This window comes from Aplysia californica, unplaced genomic scaffold, assembly GCF_000002075.1.
Source record: "Aplysia californica isolate F4 #8 unplaced genomic scaffold, AplCal3.0 scaffold00761, whole genome shotgun sequence".
NCBI lineage: Eukaryota > Metazoa > Mollusca > Gastropoda > Aplysiida > Aplysiidae > Aplysia > Aplysia californica.
This window is the reverse complement of record NW_004798031.1, coordinates 36,497-48,643: the sequence shown is the minus strand read 5'-3', so window position 1 is coordinate 48,643 and position 12,147 is coordinate 36,497. Positions and strand designations below refer to the sequence as shown.

The window sequence follows — 12,147 nt, the reverse complement described above, 5'->3', positions numbered from 1 at the left end:
CTAGCTTGTCGATATCCTGCTAAAACACTGGGGCTATATGTAAGCATTTTTAAACAGCTGGGTTTACTTTAGAGTCAATTATACAGTAGTCTCCGCCTAAGATCCCGGTCCTCGGGAGCAAGGAAAAGCGGGATCTTAGGCGAACCGGGATCTTAACCGACGAACCCATGGAAGAATCTATGGTGACCCATGTTAAGGCTTACAATCGGTAAAAGGGTCTCCCTCCACTCTAAAATGAACTGACGTGACCGCTTGGTGGGTTTATGACGTATGGCGAGCAAAGAGTGGTTAACCTTGATGACCTATCACAGGGCATAGTGGGATGAGGCGTGCCATTTTCACTTATTATCCTATCATGAGGCTCAAGATCTACGCTTATCAAGTTGCCCCTCCCCTCCCCCTTACCTGTCGAAAATTTACAGCTTTCCATCTCTCCCAACTGCCTTTGTCGTTACACACCATTACGTTGTGAACACACCAATTAAAATTCAGTCTGTCTCGCAAATTCGGGAGTAGAAACAACTTCTCCAATGGTCAGGGAAGAGTTTACAGTTCAATGTGATCCCGCCAGGCGCGAACGTGTAGGCCCTACCCACCCAGCGAGTGATGTAAGTTTAGGGGGATAGCTCAGGTGTGAGTGAGATGTTCGGGGAAAACAAACGTGTCGGTCAGTTCAAACCCCAGTGTGATCCCGTCTGGGGCAAACATTGTATCGCTTCATCGAGTTTTACAACGTGTATGTGATCACATTCACGATAGTAGCTGATCTTTGACGCGACGGACAGTTTATTGATCTCAAATTTTCACTCTTGGTTGATCGGCTGTACCGTCCGGGTTTTTTCCCCGCAAATTATGATCTGAAATGCGGGATCTTAGCCGAATGTAGACTTTCAGAGTGAATCAGAGCGGGATCTTAGGGGTGACTTTTGTATAGTAAAAATTCTGTTTTCTTAAAACAACGGGATCTTAAGCAAACCGGGATCGCAAGCGGTGGGATCTTAGGCGGAGACTACTGTAGTTGAACCCGCGTATGCTGCGGTCGCGGTACCCGACGCAAATTTCACCAGACCGCGTATGCTGCAGGAGCGGTGCTCAGTGAGTTAACGGCCATTTTGGCGGCACTGGGCCATTTCTTTCAAACAAAGGATTCGAACCCTTTACTGTATAACCTAAAGCATTCCCTAATACAATCATGTTCAACAAGGGGGAAAGGCTGCACTGCACCCCTGTAATGTCAATCAATATTCTAAATAAATTGTTTGACAGTTGAGCGAATAATGAAGAGCTCAGTTTAAAGAAACTGAGACAAAAATGTCTTTCTTTATTGGCACTTTGCTCTATGTGTAGACCCACAGACCTTACAAAAATTAAGAGAGCTATTATCGCTTTTAAGAATGACAATTCTCTAACACTCATATACTTTGGTGTTAAAAATGATAAAGACCAAGAAGGTTTTGAAATACTCCTGAGACCTGTTACTCAGAAAAAGTGTGACCCAGCTGCTTGCTTAAAGCTATATTTGGAAACGACAAAATCCTTGATTGACAAAAATGGTCAGGTTTTCATTTCATAGAACACTCCATACGACAGGTTGAGTGTCGCAGGCATATCAAGTATTCTTCGTGAAACTATACAAGAGGTGGGGCTTGATGATAGATTCACACCTCGCTCATTTAGACCAACAGGCGCATCAGCATCTGACAAGGCAGGAAATGACCCTGAGGTAAGTAGACAGATAGGCTGATGGAAGAATTGTGAAGTCTTCTATGACTCATATGTTTATCCCTTCTCACACACCTGTTTCACCGACAAGTTGTTCAGTACTGATACAGGCACAAGTACTTAAACGTTTTGTGGTTAAAACATTACTCAACCGCGAAGAAATTTATGTATCACTATTGTACAAGTAAGGAAATTAATTTTGTACTCTATTACTTCTATTTTTCCTTGAGTGATTACTGATAAGTTTTTATGATCATTGTTCCAGTTGACTGTTGGAGAACAAAAATTGTTCTCTCTATGATAGGCATTATGTGGTAATATTTTTGTTAATAAATATTATTAAATTTAAATCGACATCAGAAAGACTTAGATGTGTTCATAAATACCATCAATCGTTTCCTTCTGTTTGGAGGAAGATTGTTTTCTATTCAGCCCGAAATGGCCCCGGTGGCAGGCACGACTGAAGTAGCCTGCCTCCTCATCAATCTAAACTGCGTTAATGAGCGCATAAAATTTGTACGATCATTTCGAGAAGTGTAGAACGAAGGTGAAACTCTTGAGCCAGTTCATGTCTCCCTCATGAGTCACACTTTGACCTCTGTGAAGGTGTTGATGAACATGTAGCGAGAGAACACAATGTACAAGTAGCGGAACCACTCCAGCTGACTGCAGTGAGCACGCATGGCTTTCTGGAATGACAGAAAAAAGAAAGACTTCATCTTATTCATGTGAGGGAAAATCACTGTTACAGCAGTATGTGTGAAATGCCAAGCAATATGTGTTACGACGCTCTGGAATCAGGCAGTTGTCAATTTCTGTGCATGTGGAGTTATTGGTATCATCTTAACGCCTGTTCATTTGCCTTGCTTTTGATGAATAAAATAACCATCTATCTCGAAAAAAAGGTGAAATATTTGCGATGGAAGGAGGTGGAGGTGGCCTATTTCAGAAATAAGAACTAGCAAGGACATGGTGGCAAAAGTCTGGTGACTTCTATAACTTGACAGTCCTTGGAAACTGAAAATAATTTTTGGTGCCTCTAAGTCTAATCTACGTTTTTCAGTATAATTCACATATAAATGTGTTTTCAAATGGACATAAAAGGCGTTGAGCAAAAAAAACCCAAAAAATTTGTTTAAAATTGCCAAACTGTCGGAAAAATGACGATTTCTTCAATTTCAACATTTTGACGAGCACCTGATTTCACCACGAAGCCTCGCATATTAAAAAAATTATATGTGTATTTCAAAACTGCATACAGATACCAGGTATAATACACCACTTCAGCAATAACAAACACCATTGCTGTTGGTGACAGCACAGCACCCCTTTGAGCTAGGGTTAGAGGGTACAAATACATGACTGCACTGTACAAATCTTTTTTTTACTTTTACCCGCCGCTTATATCCTTTTGGGAGCCACGGGAAGAAAGAGATGTTTCTCTGCCACAAGCCGGAGAGCTTGGGTCAAGAGGGATGCCATGAGTTGTTAGTGTTTCCCTGACTCCATCTCATCTACCCAGGTCTTTCTCTGTCGCCCTCTAGCCTTGTTGCCATTGAATATTTTTATGTAGGCACGTTGTGCTGGATAGTGTGTTGGTAATCGCATGAGATGTATGAACCATTTGATTCTTTGGTGTTAGATGTGACGCATGACATCATTTGTGCCCACCATTTCTCTGACTACTGAGTCTCTAATTTTGTCTTGCCTGGTCTTGTTTACTGCTTTTCTAAGACATCGCATTTCACATGTTGCAATTCTTTGCTCCAATGTTTTGTTCCGAGTCCATATTAGGCACAGATAGGTGAGTGTTACTGTACTACCCAATTACTCAAAGTCTGCTGTTCTTTGAACATCTTCATTCACTTACAACTTGTGCCCCCCCCCCCAAAAAAAAATTAATTAATTAACCAGCATTTCACAGATTTTATTTCCATCTAATAATTACAAGAACACAATCTTCACTCAAGGTTAAAATCCTGAGCGAAAGATCAGGGCGAAAACATGACAGGGTAGGTATCTACTAGTCAGCAGTATGGAGAGCTATACTGAGATAAAAATAGCATCAAGTGATCTCATTATCCCTGCCATCCCTCCCCCCACCCCCCACCCTTTTTTTATTCAAAGATTTAATGCCAGTTCTACAAGATACAAATATGAAGCGTGCTGACAAAATGAGTTACTTCTCGGATTCAAGCCTTACGGAAATAGATACATCACGCTTATAGCTGAAGTTTTTATAATTTATAAAGTATGAAATAATAAAAGACAGGTTATAGTTCAAGAATACGGCATCCATTAAAAATCTACAAATTTGACCCTAACTTCGATTTTTGGCCAATATCTCCATTTGTGGATTGCAAGAAGTAACTCATTTTGTCAGCACGTCTCACTAAATAGATTTCTCAAAATTGTATTGGAGACAGGCTTCTTCCACTCTGTCTGCCAACCCTGGTAGAAAGACAGAGATGTTTGGTAAAAATAACTTCTCTAAACAGGCATTGAACTTATGACTTTTGCATGCATGGCAAAGAGCCGAATCATGATATTTACACCTTAAAGCAATGGCCATAACAGATGAAAAAGACTTAGTGTATAAGATACTTGATCTTCACTGTGGATAAATTGCTAAGGAAGCAATTTTAAAGAGACAAGATGCTACCTTAGATTAAAAAAGGTATGTTTGACATTTTTGGCCATTTTGAGTTACTTAGACAATGAGGTCAAAGACTAAATGTTCTATCTGCCCTATCAAAATCACAATATTATTCGGAGTCGTTACCACGATATTCAAAGAATCCAATTCGAAAAAGCTTGAAGTGCAGGGAAATTCAACAAATTTCTCAAAACCAGGTACTGAACAGGTACAACTTTGAAATTTTGGTGTAGCGAAATCACAACCTACCTGAGCCCGAAAGACACTTGGCAACGAGGAAATGAAAGTCCAATGACTTGAGTGTAAGCTCATGGGCAAATCAAGGAAGGAAATGTACTTCCTGAGCAGGGAAACACTATCCAACTCCAGAACAACTGTTGAATCTGAAGGAAAAAAAGAACATGAACTGCAAACTGACTCAACTTTGTTTACTAAGCCTTACATAACAATAAGTCCTGGCTTTAAAAGAATACAGCTTTGATTTCAAACCCAAGAAGGTGCTTAAAAACTTGGGGTCAATTTTCTTATAAACAGCCAATTGACAGCAGAATGTAACAGTGTTCTTATGCCCCCGATCCCTCTTCTTTTGTTGAAATCTCTGCTCTATCTCTATACATAACCTATGCAACAACTCTTCTTTAGCCGTCTTTATTTTTAACAAACAACTAGTATTGTTGGGAAGAGTGAGAAGCACAACATTGTTTTAGCACTTCATAAATTTTTCTCAAACACTTCCTAACAGCAACATTATGGACAAAACATTACAGTTTCAGTATAGGAAGATTGCTTCACCATGTCATGTAGCAACAGTCCCTAAAGATTTTCCATGTCCAGATCTGCCGAATTGAGACTTTAGAATTCGGTAATGAAATGGCAAAAAAATTAGTACTTTGACTTTAAAATTAGCAATAGTATGATTTTCCTTCTTAGAAGAAGGGGCCTACCAAAAAAAACAAAAGAATAAAAATTTGAGTGACACCTTACATTTTCTATGTACAGTTGACTATTTACATGGAGAAGGCTTTTGATTCCAAGTCATTGAAGGGCTAATGACTTGGTGTAGGCACTCTTCAGCCTCTTCTAGCAGTAGAATTAAATATTCATAAAATTGACTCGATTTTCGTAATTTTCATAGAACTGGTACATTCGTATTTTCGTAACACATTTTCTTAATATTATGGAAAATTCATAAATATAGGCAGGTCTGCATGTCTACCCTGTAAGATGTTTATTACACTTGACTATGGATGAGTTGATATCGTTGGGAGAGTGAAAAAAAAAGATCAACTCATCCGAAGTTCAACTTATTACTTAACCATTGGGAACTGTAAAAAGAAGACGTGCTAGGAGCGGAGAAAAAGATCAACTTAACCGAAGATCAACTCAAGTGAATCCAACACAAGCAGTCTACAGTTGTTTATAGTATAAATCAAAGCGTCAACACCAAACACAAGTACAAATTAGGGCTATGAGGATTATACACATAAACACACGTTTCTTTTAAAACCAAATCTACATGAACAAAGAAAAAATAAGATAAATTATAACTACCTCCAAAGGTCACACAATAATTACAAAGAAACAATGAGGCTTTCACTAAAAAGCTAGTGTTCCTCAATGAGAGCAAAAAAAACCCCAAAAGGCAATCACAAAAAATCTTCCAGCATTCTTAAAAACCCAGGCCTTAATAGTATGTCAAACTCTGCCTGTAATATACCATGAACCTTGGGATGAACATGAAGTTGGCAGAATAGCGGGGTTAGCGGTATAATGGGGATTTAATGTTGTCCTCTTATTAAACATCCCCATCTACGTTATGACGTTATACTAAGGACAACATTAATTAAAACTGAAAATTGCTGCCGGATCAGAGGCTAATTTGTCTAAAGCTGAAATCCACAAGACAAGAGTTAGGAGGTGGGATGGATGGGGAGGGAGTAAATCACCAACAAGCGATAGCTCACAGAAATGAGTATGGGAGAAAGGGAGATTAACACAGCTGTTCCTTTTCAAGCATAGACAAAGCCTGGCAGTAAGAGGGGTTAGCAGTATTACGGAGTTTGACTGTATTTCTTCAGAGCTCTTCGACTTCCAAAGTTTTTTTCTAATTTCATGAGCACAGAGATCCCAGCTGTCACATATAGTATATATCATTGCACAAAAAAAAGGAAAAATTCTAATGGCAAATAATGGAACAATTCTGACCTACTTGGAAACTTTTTTTCAGCATACATGATCCTGAGGAAATTAAACAGAAACTCGATAAAGTGTTGGTAAATTGAAAGTTTTCTGCAACAGTTCTCTTTTGTCAATGTTAGGATATTTCTATGTCTACATTAGGGCTCAACTTAATTAAATAGGATTTAACATAATTTTTTCTTAAAAAGAGACATCTATAAAAAGCAAAAGGACATAGGGATATCATAAAAAGCTCTTTCAAGTAAGTTTGGGAAATTATGTCATCTATATGTACCTAATAATCAAGGGAATGAGTATGAGTCTTTTGCAATATGTTGTAATTCTCAACATTCCAGATTGGTTTACCTAAAATTATATTATAAAGAAAAGAAAGTGAAAGATGTCAAGTACAGATAGCATTTTAAAAGCTACTGTTACACAATAAAGGCTTTACTATAAACTGGATTCTATGTTGTCATTTTACCTCACGACTTGTGACATTGCTTTGTGGTTGGGGTGGCCGCTCACACCCCCATGGTCAAACGTCAGGATCTACAGGAGAGAAAAGGACATCTACTTAACGGCCAATAAATTTCAATAAACTTATCTCTATTGCTTTGCCAAAACATTTCAAGTGAAAGTGAGAGTTAAGAGTTCTGTCATCAATATGAAAAGCTTTTTAACCAAATTCACAGAGAATCACATGAACAGCTGTGGAAAAAGTATGTAAAGAAATATGTATGCACAGGATGCTTTCATATCTTTAAATGGGATTTGAAGAAGTGCCTAAGAAAGTTACTCAGGATTAGATGGACAGATAGGGTCATCAAAAAGGAGGTATTAAGGAGAACAAGACAAGAGCCCAGTCAGAGATGAAGTGGGAAAAAGACGGTGGTGATGGATTGGACATATTCACTGGAAGTGAGCAGCTGCATATTATAATAAAGAAACTGATTGGAATCCCCAGGGTAAGCGATCAAGGGGAAAGCCACATGGAGCATGGAGGAGAGTCACAGAGAATGATGTACAGAAAAGTGGGAAGACATGGAATATTAACTCATCCAGCCGTAACGCCAATAATATCAGTAGCATGCACAACGCTCCAACCCTAACACCAACAGTATCGGTGTGGAAATTTTCGCTCTCGAGACCGAAAACACTACTTTTGTTTGAAGCAGACCATAGCCTAATTCAGTAATTGGAAGAGTAAACATTTTTCGTTTAAAACAGACTATGACCAAAAGATTGCATAAAAACTATGAAATATTTCGCCTTCAAATTGTCTATACACACAAATAAAGGATTGAATAAAATGTGTACCAAATTTGGGTAGGATATGTAAAATTTAGTATTTTTTTCAATTTTTCAAAACGAGGTAAAAATCTCTAGGGAGAGCAGACAATCCGGAGTGTAGGCCTAGGACTGAGAGATAGAACTACCGAGGGGGGAAACAAGACTGCGCGGGCTCTGACGTCCTCCATGACAACTGTGCTCGGCTGCCCCGGCACAAACGACCGCACGCTAGCCAAAACGTAAAAGCGCGATAAGCTGTTACTATTGATAGATCTGCGCAGTTAACTACAGTGCATTATAAGGGCCTTTTTGGTCTACCAGTACACATATACTTTTTGTAACGTAGCCTACCCTAATACATATTTACTAAACAATATTGAATTTTTTATATGAGACAAAGCATGACGATTTAATGAGTGAAGGGTTGAAGGATGATTATTAGAATGGAATGAGAATGAAAGGGTGAGAAGAAGGAAGAATACATGAATGAATGAATGACATTTTTAATGAATGATAATATGATGCCAGAGCGATGTAAAGAGAAAAGTGGTGGGGGAGGAGAGATAGAAATATGAGAGAGAGAGAGAGAGAGAGAGAGAGTGTGTGTGTATGTGTGTGTGTGTGTGTGAGTGTATGTGTGTGTGTGTGTGTGTGTGTGTGTGTGTGTGTGAGAGAGAGAGAGAGAGAGAGAGAGAGAGGGAGAGAGAGAGAGAGAGAGAGAGAGAGAGAGAGAGAGAAAGAGAGAGAGAGAGACCACAGCTTTGGGGGAACTTACCCATGTGTTGCTTCTCTTCTTGTGTTGACTTCCCTGCTTGTGCTAATCTATTGGTACTGGAAAATTGACGCCTTTTTGGCTGCAGCTTTGTTGCATTTCAGTTCCTGGTTCATGCACTTAATGTGGTGGTGTAGTCTGATATTTGCAAACAGGCAAAGGATTTTGAGTGAAAGGTTACATTTTCCTTCTTTGCACATTAATTGTGCGAAATGTTGGGCTTTCACCATGTGCTGAATCAGCAGATTGCCAATTATCACAACGTGGATTGACTTTGGTGCTTGCTCCCTGAAAATAACCTCCATCTCTTGACATGCAGTGAACAACAGATTGCTAGCAGCCGAAAGTCCTTGATGACAGACTTCAACGTTTTTTAATGTCAAGAATGTCGTACGTTGGTCAGTTGCATCTATGGTTCCTGAGATTTTGGTAACACATGAGTCACAGATCCTTGGGGAAAGTTTTGACACAATGTATCCAGCTACATAATGAATGACATTATCCTCAGTGAGACTGAGACTTGGGGGCACAACTGGAGGTGTTGCCGAGACGATTAGCTGAAGGCTTCTTGGTACATCCTGCTTTAGTCTTGATTCAATATGCTTGTTGCTTCCAAGCAAAGTCACATTTGTTTGGCTGAACAGAAATTTATCAAGATCCTTTTTATAATTTGACTAGTCTAATTTCACTACCAATGCATCGACCATTGTCTGCCGCAAGGTGACCTTAAAATCAGCTGGGCTGGGATTGCACCTATTCCCTCCCTTAGCCCCTCTTACCACTGAAAAAAGGTTTTCTATGCAGTCCTGGTTTAGACGAGAAGTGAGGAGAAAGCGAAAATGGTGCTCGTCTCTCAAGTCGGGCCAGAGTTGGATAAGGCAACGAATGGCAAGCAACCATCTGGTCAAACATGGTACAGTGCCGGAATTGTTTCTACACTTGATGGATTCTATCCATGTGTACATTTCTTCCAAAAAATCCACATGGTTGCTGGATGTGGTGATCCCATGGCCCATCTTGTTTTTACTCTTGACAGCTCTACTGTAGAAAGCGTTGAACAGCTCATCGAACTTTTCAATGAACATTGCAGTGTGCATTGCCTCAGCTGGAATGAGGTTAAGGGTCACCATGCTAGCCATCCCTGCAGCAACTGTGCGGCTTATGACCTGTTCTGCCAGATTTACTTTAAGTCTGGCAAAGTTGGGAAGGTCCAAATGCTTTGGGGTGAGCTTTCTTGTCATCCTCATTGACACTGGCACAACTTTTCATAGAAGAGGTGGATGTGATTCCACAAAATGACCTGGCCCCCAACAACAAATCTGTGAGTCTTGAAGTTGTTTCTCACACTCTTTATAAGATGTGGCGGGTCGAAAAACGTGTAGATCTTTGGTCCTTCTTCTTTATTTGTTTTTTCAATATGAAAATATGGTCTTGTGGGTGTAATACCAAGATGTGAAAACAATGCTCTGTTGCAAGATCCTTGGTCACAGATGATTGCCTTCACCAAGAGTCTAACATCTGTCAAATGTTGAATGCCTTCATGGACAAGGCAAGGACTATGAGCATCTCGGTTTTGATAGCGCCAGTTGACAACACATAGGCAAATGGTTGCTTCCATTTAAACACCTGTCCCCTGGCCATGAACACAAGAGCATAGTTGGCTTTATTCTGGGTTCTTTTTGAAAGCCCATGGTCTTCATTACCATCCACCAAGTTATCCGTCGGGATGTAGTGAGTTTTTGTTTTGAGACAAATAACATCGAAGACCAAGACAAATCCTATCGGAATCTCTCATTGCACCAACTTTAATGCAGAACATATCAAGGATGCTTTGTGGAAATCCAGGTGCAATCTTCAAATTCTTCATTGAGTTGCAGAAGAGAGTTCTGGGGCTTGGTAGTTTGTATAATTGCTGCAAGAGGGAGTAGCACTTCTTTGACGTGTGGTAGATGCTCAGTGCAAGACTTTTGTCATTGTCAGTCCATCGTCTTGAGCGGGCAGGAAGGTTCGATACCCTTAGCTGCGACATAGTAAAATTTAGTGCAGCTCCAGAACGGAAGGGGGATAGAGCTGCATGTGCTCTCTTCAAAAGGACATCTGTACTCTCTGTTTCATTCTGCTGCCGTTGTGACTCCTTGTCAGAATTTGTGCGAGTGCCAGGATCTCCGAGATAACTGTTGTGTGGTCTTGCAGTGATGGCGATTTTTCTCTAACACCAATACAGGCGACATCGGTGTGCATTTAGTTGTTTTTTCAACTTTCGTGTAGAATCAGCTGATGGGGTCGTAGTCGATCCAAAACGAGACCTATCCCCTCTGTGTTTTTTCTATCTCTGAGGCCTAGGGTTGAGTGAGTTAAGAGGCTAGCCCAGGATAGAGAAATAAGGAAAGAGTTTGTCTGTTGCCAGCGTGAGAAAGGCACTTATGATAGATAGCACATATGTACATATTTACTTTATTTACCCATATGAACCTTAACACAAAAAGCAATTTTAAAAAAGTAGTGCATGGAAAGTACATTTCAATAAACTTCTCTATTGCCTTGCCAAATCATTTCAACTGAAAGAGAAATAATTATTCATAACATTACATGAAAAAAGCTTTCGAACCAAACTTGCAGAGAACCACACGATCAGCTGTGGTAAAATATACACAAAGAATATATGTTGAACAAATGTCAGCATCACCAGCCACGCTGCCAGACCAGACTAATCTACCAGCAGTAAGCAGTACTATTTCCCTTTAATTTTTCAAAAGTAATAAAACTAATATATGCGTAAGGAAAAGCAAAATTTTACTTACAATACTTGGTTTGTATTGACTGACGAAAGACTGAATTTCTTGTTGTAGTTTTAACAAGTCCCATTCCACTTTTGGATCATCAGGAAAGGAACTGTCAGGAAGAAAACTGTATGTTACTAAGTACCAGTCCGCTACAGATCACATTCTTAAACTACTAAAGAATCTCCGATCTGACTGTCCAATGTCATGTGACATACTTGAAATCAGGATTACACAGAACAGTAACTGAAGAATTTGTACTCAAACAACAACAAATCTTTACAAAAAACAACAAAAATCTAGAACATTTCAAACTTTTTTCTTTTATACCAGTCTGATCTTTTGAAGAAAGTTACACGTTTTGTGGTTGGATGGGGGGAGGGGGGGAGGAATTGTTTTATGCTTCAAAAACCTTCTATCAAATAACTTTTGGAAGGCATACAGTTAAACCTGTGTAAGACGGCCACCCATTGTCAAGGAGAAAAGTGGCTGTATAAGACAGGTGGCCGTCTTAAGCAGGACTGATCAAGATAAAGAAAACAAACCATTCAGATCTGAGGCCCCTATCGAAAGTAGCCCCATTATGTTGTCTTTGTTGGTGTTGTTGTTGTTAGTTTGTATTTCGTTTGTAATTTTTATTTTCTCGCTGATTTTGCACAAGGGTGACAATAAAACGAAATGTATCAGACAAGGAAGACTGAGTGCCATGTTAAAACAAAAACATGGGTCGCCACCACTCGGAGAAC

The 12,147-nt window shown here is 39.6% G+C and overlaps 1 protein-coding gene across 1 annotated transcript in view; it reads right to left on the bottom strand.

The window, feature by feature from the left end:
* Positions 1-1,940: 1,940 nt before the first annotated feature.
* Positions 1,941-12,147, bottom strand: part of LOC101852730 (N-acetylglucosaminyl-phosphatidylinositol de-N-acetylase) — a 14,270-nt gene continuing 4,063 nt past the window's right edge. The window contains exons 3-7 of the mRNA XM_005109267.3: positions 11,423-11,513; positions 7,041-7,108; positions 6,588-6,616; positions 4,628-4,761; positions 1,941-2,411 (exon numbers count right to left, since the gene is read on the bottom strand). Of these exons, the coding sequence (XP_005109324.3) occupies positions 2,307-2,411; positions 4,628-4,761; positions 6,588-6,616; positions 7,041-7,108; positions 11,423-11,513 (427 nt within the window). The 3' untranslated portion in view covers positions 1,941-2,306. The remainder of the gene's footprint in view (positions 2,412-4,627; positions 4,762-6,587; positions 6,617-7,040; positions 7,109-11,422; positions 11,514-12,147) is intronic.